The following is a 19783-nucleotide window of genomic DNA, read 5'->3' as shown; positions in this document are numbered from 1 at the left end:
AATTCAAGAGTAGGGAGGTTGAGGTAGGCAAGGCGTTCTCAGTAGGGAAAATTGGAAATGCCCTGTACAAGTTTTGTTGCTCTACTCTTGACCCGTTCCAGGGCATCCTTTTCTTTTTTCAGTTTTGGTTACCAGACCACAGAGGTGTAGTTCGAGTGTAGGTGGATTAGGGACTTATAGAGAACCAAGAAAGATGTTGTGCCCAGACCTGTAAAAATGTGTTTGATGGTTCAGAGAACTCGGTTGGCTTTATTGACTTGGGTTTCAACATGCTTAGTGAAGAACAGTTTTGGTTAATGATCACACCTAGATCCTTCTCCTCATTGGTCTCATTCAGAGTGCAACAACTACCATCACTGTATACCATGGTGTATGGATGCTTGGGATTGTTTTTGCTCAGATACACTGTTGTACATTTCTTGGGAACGAAATGCATACATGTTATTTGCCAAAAATATGAGCGTGTTTGCCACCACTTATAACATAAAAAAATCACATTGCTTAATATCTGGAAAACTACTTATTTGCAGAAATTTAAATGCGATATTCGTTTTCAGCATACTTGAAAACCTTTAAAGTCATCATTTTAAAAGAAAATGTTCATGTGGAAACAAAGTAAAAATTTACTTTTTTTTTTTTTTATAGCTTATATGAATCTATGAAGGCTATTTTTTAAAAATTGTAACTAAAAAGTGAGCACACCTTTCAAATGTCGAAATGATTTTATTTTTTTTTCAAAATCTGGTTAATTAGTGTGCAATCAATAATAATCCAGTGAAAAAATTTCAGAAAACCTATCAGTTAGGTACGGGCAAAAATGGGTGGACAAAAATAGGGGGACCTAGTTTTGAAAGCTGATTTATAATTTTTTGTAGGTTTCCGACTACTTTTTGATTGTATTTGAAAGATTAAAGACTAAACTTAATTTCCAAAAGAAAAAAAATATTTGTACATGTGAAAAAAAAAAGTTATGAAAAATGTTTTCACACCGAGCTACTCAATTCAGCTAAATTTTGAAGTTAAATCCATTGTAAAAATCCTTTAAAAGATAAATTAGTTTTCTGGGTCTATTTCAATGATAATTAGTAAAGTCCTAAGAAATTGAATTAAAAAAAAAAAAAAAAAAAAAAAAAAAAACACCTTGTTTGTGCAAAACATACATTAATTAGCCCCAAAATCAAGTGATTTTGCCGTTTGCAAGACGCAACAAACTAAAATTTTGTACACATGAAGGCCCAAAATTTCAGGCAGTCGAAAGACTGTGAAGATGACGCCATGTAATTAAAAAGGGGGGGGGTGATATTTTTGTTTTTCCTCCCAGACATGCATCCATACATTCCTATTCTGAACGTTTGTATAGATTTTTCCATTTTTAATTTAATGATTTTTCTATGTTCTTGTTTTTAAATTAATTTTTTTTTTATTATTATTGTTCAATATTATATAAAAATTATGTTACGCCAAAAGTTTCACATTCTTGCGAGCAAGGAAATTATTAAAATCTTTTATATAAAAATTATGTGAAACTTGTAATTAAAAAAAAAAAATATTTTTTGCAATTATAATTTTTTTTGTGTGTGAAAATAATCAATAAACAATGCTTAATTCAATGGTAATATCGGTAGTTCGAGAAATTCATTTTTCTTCAAGTTATATCGAATTCATTAATACGGACTTTAGGGATTTTTTTTCGTAATGTTCTTGTAAAAATTATTTTATTGTTACAAATTACGATGCTTTATATATATACATATAAAAAAAAAAAGCAAAAATAAATTCTTGCGTTTTTATTTACTACTGAAAATCATAACTTTAGTAAAGGTATTTTTAATTTAAACAAAATGATACATTTCCACTAAGATTTAAATAAAAATAATTAGTTCATTATATTCCGCGATCATTATTTGATAAATACTGAACATTTCATTAAATTTGGTCAATTTCCTGATTTTTGGTGATTTTTTTAAGTAAAGGCAGGGGCCAAAATGTTTATACATTTTGAGCATCGGCATTCATTTTGCCCGTGCCTACTATCAGTATAGAAATTACGCACGGGGGTGATGGTTGTACAACTCCGCCCAAAAGTTAGATTGATAATATTAATTTATAATAAAGTTACATCGTTTTACATGGGGGGGGGGGTAATTATGTGGTGACTTTTGGAGGTGCCTACAGAAATAGATCAAAATCAACCTCGTAATTACTACAATTTGCTATTAATCGTTGAAAATCGTAAAGCAATTTTTTTTTTTATATATAACACAGTTTGTATTACTGTACACATAGATTCGAAAAAGTTGTCAAAAAACAAATATATAACAAATAAATGTTATCAAAGGCAAGATAAGTTACTTTTCTACCTAACTGGATATATTTTTCGTGTTTTTATTCAATGTAACATGTTTATTCAGCTCGAAAAGCATACAGTGTTTACCGATGTATTGGAAAATTCAAAATGGCGCCAGAGTCTCTCTTTAACACAGTAAGTTCAGGAAAAGATGTTATAAATAATAAACTAGACAAAATACTGTTAGAAATTCGCTCAATATATATTACCGTGACATAAGTTGACATATATTCGGTGTTTTTTAAATAGTATTTTGTCTAGTTTATTATTTATAACACCTTTTCCCAAACTTACCATTTTAAAGAGAGTGTCGGGCGCCATTTTGAATTTTCCAATACATACATCGGTAAACACTGCATGTTTTTCGAGCTGAATAAACATGTTACATTGAATAAAAACACAAAAAATGTATCCAGTTTGGTAGAAAATAACTTATCTTGCCTTTGATAACATTTATTTGTTATATATTTGTTGTTTTGACAACTTTTTCGAATCTATGTGTACAGTAATACAAACCCGATATTTCTGTATTTTATTTTAAATTATGTCGAACCTTAAAATGTTATAAAATTAAGGTATTTACGTAGAATACGGAAGTTATTTAGAAACTCTTAACATGGCGATGTAGGAAGGCGTTAACTATTTTTGTACTTTCACTTTACTGTAAAAATTAAATTTAACTTGAAATTATTTTCAAAAAAATGGCACGCATAAGTATCCAAACTTATTTCGTTAAGATTGTGTTTCAATGGCAGCTGTTTTAAAAGCTGAAAACTTCAATATAAACAAAATTAATTTTGAATTTTTTTTTCATTTAACTATAAACGCCGCATACGGCATTTTTTATTTATCAGCAACGCGGAGATTTTTTTTTTTTTTTTAAAACTCATTTTCAATGTGGGCTTTCACATTTTCAATGTGGGCTTCCCGTTTTCGGGGTCAATAGGGTAAGACCTAGAATAGTTTTAGGGGTCAATACACGTAGCCCTATCCCCACCAAGTAAGGGATCGAGGTGGGAGGATTGTCGCTAGTACTAAAGATTTTTTGCTTGGCAAAAAGGTGACGGAGGAGGGAGATCTGAAAGAAAGGACAAACTCCACGTGGGGGGATAATTTTTTTTTTTTTAAATCAACCCAGCGAATATTGTGAAAATATTATTTTTATATACAACCTTTTTATTTATTTTAAAATATTTCCATAAATTTAAACGACTATACCATCGAGCCTTATCAACTGATAAGGCTCGATCGTATAGTCGTTAAATTTATTGAAATATTTTAAAATAAATAAAAACGTTGTGACAAAAATGTCATTTATGATTAAGTTTGAAATGGCACATTCAGAATTCAGATCATATTTATATACGTATGCAGAATACGTGCTGAAATAATAACGTTAAACCCAATATGGTGAGAGAAATGCATTTTGTAACTATTTTATACTTTCACCTAACAACTTAAAAAAAAAAAAAAAAATGCCGTAAAAACGGAATTAAAGTTGAAAATCCGGTGCTTCTACACTATTGAGACGAGATTTTATAATCGATTAATGAAAAATAAAAAAAGAGAAAAAAAAAAAACAATGGTTTCACTGATTTTTTTGTCAATTCAAATAAGTTACAATGGTAGCTTCCAAATATGCAGTCGATATTAACTGAATTATTAAACAAAACAACTTTAATCGTGTTAGCAGGTAAAAAATTCCTGCCATATTGTTTAAATCGAAACGGAAAAATTACCTCCCTTTTGAACTTTGTCTTATGATCGTTTTCTTCAGGTTCTATTTTATTTACTTTAATAAATAATTTTCTACCTTATCGATTTTCGTAATTTTTGGATATAATCATCTTAAAAATACAAGGAATACGTAGATACCATTGTTTTCCTAGAGTGACTATAAAGGAACAGATTTAAAATCTACAGGTTTTAAATCTGATCAATACACAATTCTTAAAATGAATTAGGGAGGTTACTACCGCACCTATATAGATGGGGGGGCATTCCTGCAATATAGTTAGCAGTCAAGTAAAAAAGCAAAATATACAATTTTGAGGATAAAAAAAAATGGGGCAGATAAATTACTCTTAAAACAAACATTTACACTTATTTCTAATTCCACAGTGGCATTTATTTGTGGGTTTCTACCAGTATTTTGTTTAATTTTCGATCTTTGATTGATTATCGACTGCCAAGATAACCATATCATGTCAACCATTTTGTTAACGTTCTAACTTACTCGACATTGTGTTTCGAAATAAACGCTTTAAAATAAGTTATACCACAAAGAAACTTACCCAGATAGAGTAACTTAGCTTACTTTTGGTAACATTTAATAATAATTGCCTTTTGGCTACGAACAAAGTGTAGTATCTGTTCTGATGCTGCAGAAAAGGTAAAGTGCAGCTGCACTTTACCTTTTCTGTCCTCGGTCGGAGGAGGAAAGATCCTTCATGACTGGGGCAATTTTTATTTTTGCTCCTATTCAGAGTGCCCCTTCTTGGGGGGCTGGATTTTCCCCATATTAAAAACCGACCTTGTGTCTAAATTTACCCTCGTGGGGAGGCAAGTAAATAGAAACGTTTGTTATATATTTGCTCTTTTTTTTTACCACTTTTTCGTTTTGTTGTCTATATATTACAAAATAATTGCAAACAAACTGCAACATCATATATATGCACACTTCGCACTTACGAGGAGGTGGATTCACCTTGTGAAAATGCCCCCGTTTATTTGTCTCCCCACAAGTTGCTTTTTAATGTGGCGGATAATCCAAATTGGCGACAGTGGGGGAAAAAAATAATAATAATGCCACTGTCGTGAAGGATCTCTCACCTTCGAACTGAACAGATACTACACTTCGATCTCAGCCTGAAAACTGATCCGCAATAATAAGTATAAGGGGGGAATACCAATTAAAGGTTTGTCATGAATAATAAAAGGTGAAGTTATGCACAAGGTCGGTTTGTACGGTGGAGAAAATTCCAGAAAAAGGAGCACTTTGGTTTCGGGCAAAAATTTAAATTCCCCAGTCTAGAAGGATTTCTTCCAATGATTGAACAGATGAAATGTAGTATAAGAACATGGTATTTGTGCAGAATACGGACTGTGCTGAAATAACATTATTATTTAAAAATCCATTCTTAACATGGGGATGGAGATGGGATGGGCGTCTGTTAACTATTCTGTACTTTCATCTAATCATTCATTTAATGAAAAGATACCGTAAAAATTGAGTTTAATTTTAAAATGCTATCTAAAAAATTTACATGGTTTTGCACATAACACAATAACATACTCATAGTTATTTCATAAAGTAATATATTTTTATATTAAAAATATATTAAAAACCATGAAACGGTAACATTTTACTTATTTTATGCAAAAAATAAGTAATGCGAATTTTCGTGCTTGTCAAATTGAAAATCACGTAATTTGATCAAAATTTTTTTCTTCTTCCAAAATTATCCCAAATAATCAGGCGGACCTGAACGAGAATCTTCCCCCCCCCCCCAGAATGTCTTTCGGAATACTCCCGCAACCTCCCATATTAAGAACGGCTTTCGGAATAAACACCCCAACCTCTCCATGTCAAGAACGGCTTTAGTTTTTTTTTTTTTTTTTTTTTTTTTTTTTTTTTTTTTTGCAATTTTTTCAGTGGATTATTATTGATATAAGGGGGGGGGATTCTCGTACAGGTCCGCCAAAAATCAAGTTTTATGATCAAGTCGGCCATGATTAAATCCGATGAAATAAAAAAAGGGAAGACAACTCAAATCGACGTGTCAAGTTGAAATGAAGTTTGGTAGTAAAATCGCTAAAAATCGTAAATTTTTATTTTTTTAAGAATTAAAACTACTTGATTGATTAACGCGATTTTTGGAAGATGACATCGTTCTGCAACGAGCAGGTCATCATACAGACTTTTCGGTATTTTCTTTACTTTTAATTACTGCAATGAGTGCCCAATCTGAATAAGCACCTGAATTTTTTTATCTGCTACCGTTTGCTGCGGACTTCGAGTCACCTATTCCTCTTCATCATCATTAATTTTGTTCGCTAACTAAAAAAAAAAAAAGTGATGTAATTCCCTTTAGGGGTTGGGACTTATTAACCTCAACAGTAATCCGATTTTATATTTGTATTTTTTAAAGAGTTTTGCTTTTTATTTCAGTGAACGAGAAATTATTCGCTGGTGAATGTTTTCATTATAAATTAAAACATGCTCTTCTTTAAACCCAATATTGCCTTAGTAGCAATTATTTCGGAATCGCATCATCACTTTATGGTTGATCAAATAAAATTAAAATTAGGGTTAATTTGCGCAAAATCATAAGGAAGTGGGCCCCATATTTTAGCCCCATAAAAGACGAAAAAAAAAAGAAAGAAAAAAAAAGGCCAACTATAATCAAAGCAAATGATAATGAATAATATTTTACCTTTTCCCAAGTTAAAGCTAAACTTTTCATCTCGCTCCCGGCTGGAATCGAACCCGGTACCGTCGGTTAACGTTCCGACATAATGAACATACACCTTGTCTCCAGTTTGCGGGAATTCATCACCAGAACCTTCCCGAAGGATCTCCTTTAAGACGCCCCCATCCTTATCCGGAGTCACATCGATACTCGCAGTTTCATCTTGGGTCATTTTGGAAATTATTTGGCGATCCCCAAAAAATCAAATCTTTAATTTCGAAGCCGAATTTCAAAGGCTGCAAAGAAAAATTGGATCAAATATATACCTTTTTTTTTTTTTACAACAAATTATTCGAGTAAATCGATATTTTGAGATAATAATATGAACTCTAACATATTATGTATGTTGTTATTCGAGATTTAATGAGATTATTCCTTTTGATTTTTACCTTTTTATGGTGCTACAGATATACTAGTCGGCCGCAAAATCATGCAGTTCGCTGGTTTTGTGCTTTTTTTTTGTTATTTCTGGAACTTAGTAGAATTTTCCTGATCACGTGACCCGTTTTTCCGGTAAACGCCGATTTTAAATTCAGATTTTTTTTTTTTTTTAATTCTAATTATTATTTTATTTAAGTAAATAAAATATGCAACATATTCCTCTAAACCATTTATTTATTGCATAAAAAAAACAATATACATTTTTTTTTTAAATAAATGGTTTAAACAACAACTACTACTACGTTTGTCATGTGACCACTCGCTCTTTTGTGTGATGATGGGGAGGGCGGCGTTGCTAAGCAACGCTAAGAAAAAACCCTTCTTTCTCTCCTTTGTCGCTTTAATTGTACTGTCGAGACCGCCTTAGTGTGCTGCTTTTATTATTATTATTATTATTATTATTATTATTATTATCTTACCCAAATGTTGGATAAAATCGATTATTCTTCTCAAATGAAATAAAAATTATGTTTTTATTTAGAATCTAACCTAAAAATAAGAAAAACCCGTCACATGTAGTATCAAACCAATACTTCACTTTGCTTGTAAGCCAAAACTTAACAAGCAAACTAAAATAGTCACTATTATAAGCTAAATATTTTACATAAATGTTTACTTTTTTTATATATGTTAAAAAGGTTAATTAAAATTGTAGGTTTTTATTTAGAACGCTAAATTTTCATTTGAAAATATTTGTTTTTTTTTTTTACATAGGCATCACCACATTATCAAGGCAAAGAGGCCACTCAAGGATAAGGGTTAAAGAGTGTACAGTAGAAATTGGACAATATAGTAATCATTAGTAATGAAAATTTGGTAAATTTGATAACTTATATGGAATTATTATTAACACCTTTACAAAATAGCGGATAAAAGATAAAGACAAAAAAAAATTTTTTTTTTTAAATAATAATAATAATAATAATAATAATAAAAAACAATAATAATAATGATACATAAAAATAAACAATAATATGGCCCTAGATCTTCTTACTAGCAACGCTCCCTCTATTCATCCTTTTGTCCAATTAGTGCATATCTAACAACGCTGCAACCCTGATTATAGTTACTGCACATAGCACTGTTTCTTCTATTAACTCTGGCCCAGCTTCCAATGTTTGGTGTAAGTGTGTTTTTTGTGACAAGAGGGTGTCTGATAATGATAAAGCTGTAGATGGTGAGGTATGTCTGTTCCGGTTTCATGACAAGTGCCAAAAAATAATACTTAAACTGTATGAAGCCATCTCTCGTGATCATAACAATATTACATGGTATTGCACCTCCTGCAAGCAGGGGGCAAGAAAGTCGCAGCTGCAGGTCGTGGTTATACAGAGAGACCAGATAGCAATGCGAGAAACATTCGATCCTTTGGTCACAGCCAACACTGAGATCAAAGCAACTCTGGACTCTCTGGTCATGGCTAATATGGAGTCCAAAACAACTCTCTCCAAGTTACACGCCGGCATGAAAATGGCTGACCAGAACATTGACAATCTTAAAAGTAGTTTGGCTAGCTTGGATTGAAGAACAACAGGCTGGGACCATGACCGGGAATCACACCAGTATTCAGGACATAGCAGACATAGAACAAAGACATGTTAATGCCAATGCAGAGATATACACTATTATCAGGAATATGGAGAAAAGGATAACCAAACTGACCAAAACTAACATCCATTCACCAACCCCAGACACAAGAAGCCTTAGGGAGGGATTGAAGGAGCTTGAAGACTTGGAACAAAGGAAGCTGAAACTGATTGTTAACTTTCTGGAAACACAGCTGAGGAGGACACCTAAGCTGTCCAAGAGACGATCAAGGAAGAATTTTAACTTTCTGGAAACACAGCTGAGGAGGACACCTAAGCTGTCCAAGAGACGATCAAGGAAGAATTTAAACTTTCTGGAAACACAACTGAGGAGGACACCTAAGCTGTCCAAGAGACGATCAAGGAAGAATTTAAACTTTCTGGAAACACAGCTGAGGAGGACACCTAAGCTGTCCAAGAGACGATCAAGGAAGAATTTTAACTTTCTGGAAACACAGCTGAGGAGGACACCTAAGCTGTCCAAGAGACGATCAAGGAAGAATTTTAACTTTCTGGAAACACAGCTGAGGAGGACACCTAAGCTGTCCAAGAGACGATCAAGGAAGAATTTAAACTTTCTGGAAACACAACTGAGGAAGACACCTAAGCTGTCCAAGAGACGATCAAGGAAGAATTTTAACTTTCTGGAAACACAACTGAGGAGGACACCTAAGCTGTCCAAGAGACGATCAAGGAAGAATTTTAACTTTCTGGAAACACAACTGAGGAGGACACCTAAGCTGTCCAAGAGACGATCAAGGAAGAATTTAAACTTTCTGGAAACACAAGTGAGGAGGACACCTAAGCTGTCCAAGAGACGATCAAGGAAGAATTTAAACTTTCTGGAAACACAGCTGAGGAGGACACCTAAGCTGTCCAAGAGACGATCAAGGAAGAATTTTAACTTTCTGGAAACACAACTGGGGAGGACACCTAAGCTGTCCAAGAGACGATCAAGGAAGAATTTAAACTTTCTGGAAACACAACTGGGGAGGACTGTGGGAACATGCCAACCGGATGCTAACGTCTCCAGCATAAGAGATAAAATAAAAAATCGTCGTTTGCACATGGCTCCACGCATCGCTTCCGTTTGGAAAAAGAAAAATAAGAAACCATAAAAAGAATTATGAACCAATGGCAGAGCTCCCCGCCGAAAATAAAGGCCTAAATTATCACGGCCGCTGGAAGCCGGTTTACGACTATAAAAGGAGGGGACCAGAAAGAAAGAGAGGGGAGATTCGCCTAGCTGCGTCAGTGAACGCACGGACAGTCTTCCACCCGACCTAAAGAAATGAAGAAGAAAAAGAAAAGAAAAGGAGATTCGCCCAGCTGCGTCAGTGAACGCACAGACATTCTTCCACCCGACCTTAAGAGATGAAGAAGAAGAAGAAGTTCCGCTCTCACGTTATGAGCCGAGACGCCTTCAATTCTAACAATGCCTATCTTACACAAACCAAAGAAGAAAAAGAAGAAAAACACAGGAGGCAAAAACGCCGCGCTGCTAGCTTGATAAATGTAGTCGTCGCTCTCCAGTTAAAAGCCTGACACATATCACCGAAGTAGCACGGCTGGCCGCCACTTACCACCCCCGTCGTCTGAAAAGATAAGTACGCTTTGTTTAATTATACTACCCCCACAGAAGTTAATTCCTTATCAATGCATACACACGCTGGACTACTATTCTCAATTTTCATACAACAATTATTTCTCTTCCCACGCGCGAACAAACAATAGTGACCCGAACTTCAGATGAAAACACATTTCCCTTCTTGCAACAACACCAGTCCTGTAACGAACATTGGCCACATACGCGCGGACATATTGTAACTAAAACGTTCATTTCTTTCAATAGCAAATAAACAACGTTTATCTTATCCATTAACTGAGCCTTTGTTTCCTTCAATTCCTCATTCGTTTCATTATTCTCTTGTAACGGGATTGGGGTATTTATATATATCCTAGTCTCCTACAGGACACCTAAGCTGTCCAAGAGACGATCAAGGAAGAATTTTAACTTTCTGGAAACACAGCTGAGGAGGACACCTAAGCTGTCCAAGAGACGATCAAGGAAGAATTTAAACTTTCTGGAAACACAGCTGAGGAGGACACCTAAGCTGTCCAAGAGACGATCAAGGAAGAATTTAAACTTTCCGGAAACACAACTGAGGAGGACACCTAAGCTGTCCAAGAGACGATCAAGGAAGAATTTAAACTTTCTGGAAACACAACTGAGGAGGACACCTAAGCTGTCCAAGAGACGATCAAGGAAGAATTTAAACTTTCTGGAAACACAGCTGAGGAGGACACCTAAGCTGTCCAAGAGACGATCAAGGAAGAATTTTAACTTTCTGGAAACACAGCTGAGGAGGACACCTAAGCTGTCCAAGAGACGATCAAGGAAGAATTTTAACTTTCTGGAAACACAGCTGAGGAGGACACCTAAGCTGTCCAAGAGACGATCAAGGAAGAATTTAAACTTTCTGGAAACACAGCTGAGGAGGACACCTAAGCTGTCCAAGAGACGATCAAGGAAGAATTTTAACTTTCTGGAAACACAGCTGAGGAGGACACCTAAGCTGTCCAAGAGACGATCAAGGAAGAATTTAAACTTTCTGGAAACACAGCTGAGGAGGACACCTAAGCTGTCCAAGAGACGATCAAGGAAGAATTTTAACTTTCTGGAAACACAGCTGAGGAGGACACCTAAGCTGTCACAGAGACGATCAAGGAAGAATTTAAACTTTCTGGAAACACAACTGAGGAGGACACCTAAGCTGTCCAAGAGACGATCAAGGAAGAATTTTAACTTTCTGGAAACACAGCTGAGGAGGACACCTAAGCTGTCCAAGAGACGATCAAGGAAGAATTTAAACTTTCTGGAAACACAGCTGAGGAGGACACCTAAGCTGTCCAAGAGACGATCAAGGAAGAATTTTAACTTTCTGGAAACACAGCTGAGGAGGACACCTAAGCTGTCCAAGAGACGATCAAGGAAGAATTTAAACTTTCTGGAAACACAGCTGAGGAGGACACCTAAGCTGTCCAAGAGACGATCAAGGAAGAATTTAAACTTTCTGGAAACACAGCTGAGGAGGACACCTAAGCTGTCCAAGAGACGATCAAGGAAGAATTTTAACTTTCTGGAAACACAGCTGAGGAGGACACCTAAGCTGTCCAAGAGACGATCAAGGAAGAATTTAAACTTTCTGGAAACACAGCTGAGGAGGACACCTAAGCTGTCCAAGAGACGATCAAGGAAGAATTTTAACTTTCTGGAAACACAGCTGAGGAGGACACCTAAGCTGTCACAGAGACGATCAAGGAAGAATTTAAACTTTCTGGAAACACAACTGAGGAGGACACCTAAGCTGTCCAAGAGACGATCAAGGAAGAATTTAAACTTTCTGGAAACACAGCTGAGGAGGACACCTAAGCTGTCCAAGAGACGATCAAGGAAGAATTTAAACTTTCTGGAAACACAGCTGAGGAGGACACCTAAGCTGTCCAAGAGACGATCAAGGAAGAATTTTAACTTTCTGGAAACACAGCTGAGGAGGACACCTAAGCTGTCCAAGAGACGATCAAGGAAGAATTTAAACTTTCTGGAAACACAGCTGAGGAGGACACCTAAGCTGTCCAAGAGACGATCAAGGAAGAATTTAAACTTTCTGGAAACACAGCTGAGGAGGACACCTAAGCTGTCCAAGAGACGATCAAGGAAGAATTTTAACTTTCTGGAAACACAGCTGAGGAGGACACCTAAGCTGTCCAAGAGACGATCAAGGAAGAATTTTAACTTTCTGGAAACACAGCTGAGGAGGACACCTAAGCTGTCCAAGAGACGATCAAGGAAGAATTTTAACTTTCTGGAAACACAGCTGAGGAGGACACCTAAGCTGTCCAAGAGACGATCAAGGAAGAATTTAAACTGATAGTGAAGATTAGCAAGGGTACCTGCCTGGGACCTCTCAGCAGGGGAAAAAGAAGATTACCGAAAGCTGGGCTGAAGTCTCTTGGTGAAAACTAGCAAATATTAGCCAGAACCCAGGAATTACACATCAGCGGCAATTAGATTTGCAGCAGAGTATACATAAGACCTGATCTAACTAAGAACCAACGGATTGCCTCAAAAAACTTGCAGGCTCAGCTTCTGAAGGTCCAGAGGGAAGATCCTACCAAGCACTGAGTCATCAAGTGGAGCAGAATCATAGAGCAGGAATATAATCCAGATCCAACAGCAGCACAGCAAAATCAAAGAACATAAAGGTATTTCCAAGGCTACAAGCTCAGACTGTACACACCATAAGAAACCTTTCGATATAAACAATACTATATTAATGTATGATGAGCAAATACAATGAGCCTACTATTCTTACTCACACTAATGGCTACGACATTATGATCCTTACAGAGATCAAATCCAAGATGAGCCATATGCGAAGTGAATTCAATAAGTTTTAAGACTTTTTTATACAGGCATTTAAAATTGCCGTAGACTCTTGAAAATTCAATGTTATTGTTATGCACCTTATGAAATGACTGACCAATTTTTATGATTTCAGATTCAAATGAACTGCTACAGCAGAAACTGGAATACACCCTACTAAAGCCTGATTGTCACAGTTTGTGAATTTCAAAAATGCAATCTGGACCTGACAACACTTTAGAAGAATCATATGCAATAAAATTATGTTTTAAACTTAGAAAAAATGCCACAGAAACATATGGAATGCTTCAGACTGCTTTTGGACCATCTTGCATGAATTGAGCATCAGTTTTTGAGTGGCATAAGAGATCAAAGGAAGGCAGGGAGTTTGTGAGGGATTATGAGAGGTGTGGAAGGAGCAAGGAAGTCAGAATACCAGAGTTAATTGACCAAATAAAGAATTTCATGGATAAGGACCGTTGTCTGTATAGAGACAATAAGTGCACAGATTGATGTCAGTGTGGGAACTGTACACACAATTATTTGCGAGGAACTGAAGATGTAGAATATTTGCATGATGTTTGTTCCAAGGATGCTCATAGAAGATCAGAAATAAAGATGTTGTCATGGCAGCAGGGAAATGGTTCAGCTGATCGATTCAGATCCCACAGTTCTTGATGCTCTGGTGACCTGCGATAAAAGCTGGACCTACTGCTTTGACTCAGAGGCAAAGAGACAGAGTTGCCAGTGGAAGCATGTTGGCTCTCCCAGACCCAAGAAAGCGAGACAAAGCAAATCCAATTAGAAACTTATAATGATCCCTTTTGTTTTTATAGTACAGGCATGATCTACATGCACTGGGTTCCCACTGGACAGACAGTGAACGAGGAATACTATGTTGAGGTTGTAAGGGAGTTCAGGAAGAGATTCTGTCAGAAGAGGCCAGCACTCTTCAAATAGTGTTAGTGACATTTCCACCAGGACAATGCACCAGTCCACAACTCCATCCTTGTCACAGATTATTTGACCAAGATGGTCATCAAGACAGTTCCTCACTCTCCTTATAGTTCAGACATTGCTCTCTGTGACTTTTAGTTATTCCCTAAGCTCAAGGAAAACCTTAGAGGCTGTTGTTATAAGACAATTGAGGAGATGAAAGAGGCTGTGATGAGGGTCATTGACACACTCACACAAGAAAACTCCTGTTGACCCTTTCAGAAGTTGTTGGAACGGTGCAACAAGTGCATTGCAGCCAGAGGAGATTACTTCAAAGGGGACTAGAGTTTCATGTGTGTATTATCAATAAAAGTGCCCATACGAAAAAAAAGTCTGGACACTTATTGAAGACATCTTGTACGATATACACTTACATTGAACATTGCTGGCTATGATCTTTTCACAAGTGACTTGTTTGCAACCAATACCTGAGGCACTTGCATCTATGTCAAATCCTCACTCAATACCCTATCCAGAATTCAACACTTCATAGAAGGATAAGATGTGGATCACTATCGAGGGGAGAGGCAATATAATATATGCAAAAGTAGCAACCCAGCAGTGGTTGCCTATTGGATGAAGATCTGTGCAGATCTTGGTCATCTTCCATGAACTGTTCACATAAACTTCTATACAGATGATTTAATCATCTCATATCCAACTGGACTTCCATGCCCAAACTTTCCAAGAATGTCATTCCTAGCAACCCACCTTCTCGGTTTGTGAAGTGTATCAGGAACACTTACTTCCTGCAGCATGTAACTGCACCCACCAGGTTCAGAGGAGACCAAACCTCCACTCATGATGATCTTGTGTTTGGCAACGAGTTTGAGATGGTCGATCAGTTAATAACCCTTGATCCTTTGGCAGCAAGTGATCATGTGGGCATCTCATTCAAATATTCATTTGAATATTGATATACTCCCCCTAGCAAGACCTGCTACATCTATGATAAAGAGGATTACAATGACATGGGAACTATGCTGCACTTGAACTGGAAACACACACTAAGGAGCAGAAGTATGCAAGAAATTACTGACTTTCTAGAATCATCTATAATATGAAAGCGAAAATGTGTGTTAGCTCATATCAGACAATTGCTCTTCATTTGGACACTCCCCTTTTTATGGGGAGCTGGTTTGGGGAAACAAACAAATAGGGCAGCTGGTTTGAACCCAGAATTAATTGCGTGATTTCATTTCTGATCATTGCGTGATGTTTGACCTAGACGTTCGTTTAAGCACCTGCCTTTTTTAACCGTTTAATTTCAACCATTCTCACTTCCTCTGCCCTCTTAGCATAGCGGTAACATGTCACATTTTCTTTTCCAACTTCGCTTTGTGTTCAAACCTGCCTACCCAACTTTTTTTTTACCCTATACACACACACCGACAAACACCTAGACAACGCCGGCCATCTCCATTAGTCTATTATATAAATCTCACCTGTCTGTTTAAATGTATGTATATATGTCTCACAAAAACTTTCGACAGAGGCAATGGATCCTGACAAAATTGGTTCAAGTCTGCCTGCCTACTACCAATTTTTTTTTTTGGCCTTTTGGTCAAGATCAAAGTGTAGTATCTGTTCTTCAGATGCTGCACTTCCATTTCTTGTTCTCTTTTGGCGGAGGAGAAATCCTTCACGACTGAGACAATTTTTATTTTTGTACCTTTTCTCCACGTTAAAAAAACGACCCTGGTGTCTAACTCTGTCCCGTGGGGAGGCATAGTAAATAGGTACTATCAATTTTTTTTTTTTGCTCAACACACACCTCCAAATACTTGGGCAACGCCGGGCGTCCAGGCTAGGCTATAATATAAATTTAACCTGTCTGTTTAAATGTATGTATGTATGTTTGTATGTCTGCTTGAAATTTTTAACAGAGGCGACGGATTTTCAAGAGATCAGTATCATTTTGAAGCTCGCCGTCTCGGATGACAAATATCGAAAAATTGCTAAAAACATTAATTCCTTCACCCTTAACTGGGCAGTTTTCTACAAGGAGGGGTCGATTTTTCGCGAGCCATTTTTGCAATTGGTTGGATTCTGAACTTCTGGTCGTGTTATGGAGTAACCGCAAAGACGTCACATTTTTTTTTTTTACATTCTTTTTCTCCTTTGTGCTACAGGTTCGAATCTGCCTGCCTACTACCACTTTTCTTTTTTTGCTCAACACACACCTCCAAACACCCGGGCAATGCCAAACACCCAGGCTAGTCTATTATAGAAACTGTGGAAAAATGTACACCTACAAGGATTGTGGACCATACACTATCAAAAAAAAACCTGTGGATGAATAGTGCTACTCTTCATAAAATCAAGAAAAAACACCACTCCTGGATCTGCTACCTCAACACAAAAGATGACCACAACTACTCGAGGCAGGAATGAAGCTTCATATACAAGTGAAAAACCTAGGAAAGTCTTTGAGTTCAAATTAGCCAGAGAGACATGTTCCAACAATAAAGCTTTTTGGAATGATGTAAATAGCAGGAGAACAACCTAGTGTGGTATCTCAGATCTGTGAAAAGGGGAAGAATCTTTTGTCTGCAATGATAAGGATAGGTCAAATATGCTGAATAAACAGTACTACGGTGTCTTCACTACTTATCAAGGCCCGAAGGCCACTCAAGGATGAGGATTAATGAATGTAAAATGGTAGTGTAGTAATCATTAAATGTTGTAAATTGGGTAGAATTTGATTATTTATGGGGACAGCTCAACAAGAACTTGTTTACATTGGATTTGAAAGCTACTATGTTGTATTAAAGAGGGAAGCAGGCCAGCAGAACAGTGTTCCACAAGTGGGGAGTTCTGAGAAAGAAGCTTTGTTCATGGAACCTGCATTTAGATTTAGGCACAGATAGAGAGTGGGGGAAATCGTATATAGTGGTTGCAGCAAGTGGAGTTATTTTTGTGAAAGTTTGGCAAAGGGGAATCATAGATTGGAGTTCAGTCATGAAAATAACAATAGAGCAGAGACAGGCTTGCAACATCTCTTTTGTGAGAAAGAGGTTGCGAGAAAGAGAAATGGGCAACACCTACTAGGTTTCAAAGCCAGTTTTGAACTCTATCAGGGCTGCGTGCCAAGCAGTTCCTGGCCAGATGTATACCTGGCTCTTATACAGATAGAGGATTGCATCGGCAGTGAAATACCTACTGGAGCAGTAGAATGATTCAACCATTTTTCCAGCGATCATGGTAACAGATTTGATATATGTGTTCCATTTCAGATCAGGAGAGAAGGTCAGTCTCCAAAGCTTGTCAAGACATGGATCTTCCCCAAAACAATTCATTTCAATTGGGGCATGATGGATTCAGAACTTAAGGTCATCATAACCAAAGAAAAGGTTCTCAACAACTTGCAGTCCATCACGACTGATAAATCACCAAGGCCAGACAATATACACCCATGGATCCTCAAAGAACTGGCCCACATTCTCGCTACTCTTCTCTGCATCCTGTTCAATACCAGTCTCATCAATGGATATGTAACTTCAGTGAAAATCTTTTACCACAACCCCTATTTTAAAAAAAAGCAACAAGTCCGATCCGGTCAATTACAGACCGGTCTTGCTCACATCAATTGTTTGCAAGACCATGGAACAATTAATATCTGAGAACACTACTGACCACCTCAAGAAAAACAAACAACTTTATGAACAACAACACGAATTTACTTCTGGCAGGTCAATTGTGACTCACTTCATTGAAACCTCGGACATCTGGACAGAGGCGCTGAGTCATAATCTAGTACTTGATGTCATCTTTCTGGATTACGCTAAAGCTTTTGACACCGTCTCACATGTGTGACTTCTCGCACAATTGATTATCTTCAGGATTTGGGGCTATACCCTACAGTGGGTCTGTAGTTTCCCCACAGTAGTTGTGGTCAACGGAACTTGCTCTGACTGGGCGGATGTGACTAGCAGTGTGCCACAGGGTTCTGTTCTTAACCCACTTCTCTTTATCCTCTTTGTTGCTGATATCTCAGCGATGCTGGAGTGTTTTGTCCTCATGTTTGCTGATGATATCAAGATTTTTCAAGTCATTGCTTATTCACAGGATACCCAACACTCCTGTCTGCAGACTTAGACCAACTCCAATCCTGGGTGAACACCATGTGTATGCAGTTCCATACTGAAAAGTGGACAACGATGCATCTAGATAATAATAATCTCAAGCATTCAAGCATCATGATGTATAATAATGAATGAGACGGATAAGGAGAGGGATCTTGGTGTGATCATTGACAAAAGGCTGTCCTTCAATAAACATGCTAAATTCCAAGTTAACAAAGCCAACTGGGTTCTCAGAGTCATCAAACACACCTTTACAACTATTGACACATCTTTCCTGCTTCTCCGTCCACACTTGGAATATGCTTCTGTGGTCTGATACCCAAAGTTAAAAAAGAAAAGGATGTCCTGGAATAGGTCCAGCATAGAACAACAAGACTTGTACAGGGCATCGCCAACTCCAAACACCTTGCCTGTTTCAACCGCCCTACTCTTGAATTCCGTAAACAACGTGCTGATATAATACAGGCCTACAAGATAAGGGGGTTCTGATAATGTCCACCATAACAGACATTGCACCAACTGTGGCAACTGCTTGTTTGCTTCAACCCTCAACTCATCTACCAGGGGACACAATCTGAAGATGCAGCTCCAGCATCATTCTGGCTTCTGCGACCAGTTCTTCTCTAGCAGAGTTACTCTGGTTTGGAACGGACTAAGTTCCTACACCATTAATGCCCCCCCCAGTAAATGTTTTTAAGTCATGTTTGACTGCAGAATGGAAGGACCACCAAGATCTATATTACTACCAATTTTCTTACTGAGCCAGTGACCCTACCCTCACATATTTTTCATGCACATTACAACTAGTGTTACTTGACATTTTCAATAGAAGAGGATCAAAACCTTAACATATGGTCTTAATACCCTAGTCGGATAACCTATACTGAAGATAAAAACTTATGATAAATACTTAAAAATTCAATCTAATTAAAAAAAAAAAAAATAATACAAAAAAATCTTTATGATGTACGTACCTATGATGGAATGGGAATGTCATATTCCAAAAATCAATAAATCAATCATCACGTTTTTTTTTGTTTTTTTATAAAGAAAACCATTTTTAAACAATTCAAAGCAATTGATATGAAATTGGTAGCATTACAAGACTGATCTCACAAGTTTGAATTATTGTGGACTTATTTGTCCTTGTTCTTTTCAAGATGGCGATGTGAGAGAATCCCTTTTTACTTACTCATAAAATTTTATTTTCTGAGTTGAAAATATTAGGTTGGTGCAAAAATAGGGTCGTTTTTTGACGTATATATATAAAAAAAAACGACACTATTTTTGCACCAACCTAATAAAAGTACTTGATCACTTTACATATTTTTTTTTTAATGACATCTTCATTCAGTAACAGATACATACATCATAAACATTTTTCTGTATTTTTTTTTATTATAGTAGAACCCTGGGGTTGGAATTGTAAG

General features: G+C 36.7%; 1 protein-coding gene and 1 pseudogene across 2 annotated transcripts in view; one reads left to right on the top strand and one right to left on the bottom strand.

Moving 5' to 3' along the window:
* LOC145266411 (peptidyl-prolyl cis-trans isomerase FKBP4-like) overlaps positions 1-7353 on the bottom strand; it is a 49092-nt gene extending 41739 nt beyond the window's left edge. The window contains exons 1-2 of one of the 2 annotated variants that reach the window (XM_080122075.1): positions 7209-7353; positions 6784-7055 (exon numbers count right to left, since the gene is read on the bottom strand). In XM_080122075.1, coding sequence (XP_079978201.1) covers positions 6784-6991 — 208 coding nt within the window. In that variant the 5' untranslated portion in view covers positions 6992-7055; positions 7209-7353. The remainder of the gene's footprint in view (positions 1-6783; positions 7056-7208) is intronic. The other variant, XM_080122074.1, reaches the window with a different exon arrangement.
* An 8459-nt stretch (positions 7354-15812) lies between these two features.
* On the top strand, positions 15813-16041 carry LOC145266818 (U2 spliceosomal RNA; annotated as a pseudogene).
* The last annotated feature ends 3742 nt before the right edge of the window (positions 16042-19783 follow it).

The sequence above is a fragment of the Euprymna scolopes genome, chromosome 41 (assembly GCF_053919585.1).
Source record: "Euprymna scolopes isolate OS-2025 chromosome 41, ASM5391958v1, whole genome shotgun sequence".
In the NCBI taxonomy this organism is placed as follows: domain Eukaryota; kingdom Metazoa; phylum Mollusca; class Cephalopoda; order Sepiida; family Sepiolidae; genus Euprymna; species Euprymna scolopes.
This window is presented reverse-complemented; position numbering and strand designations above follow the sequence as displayed.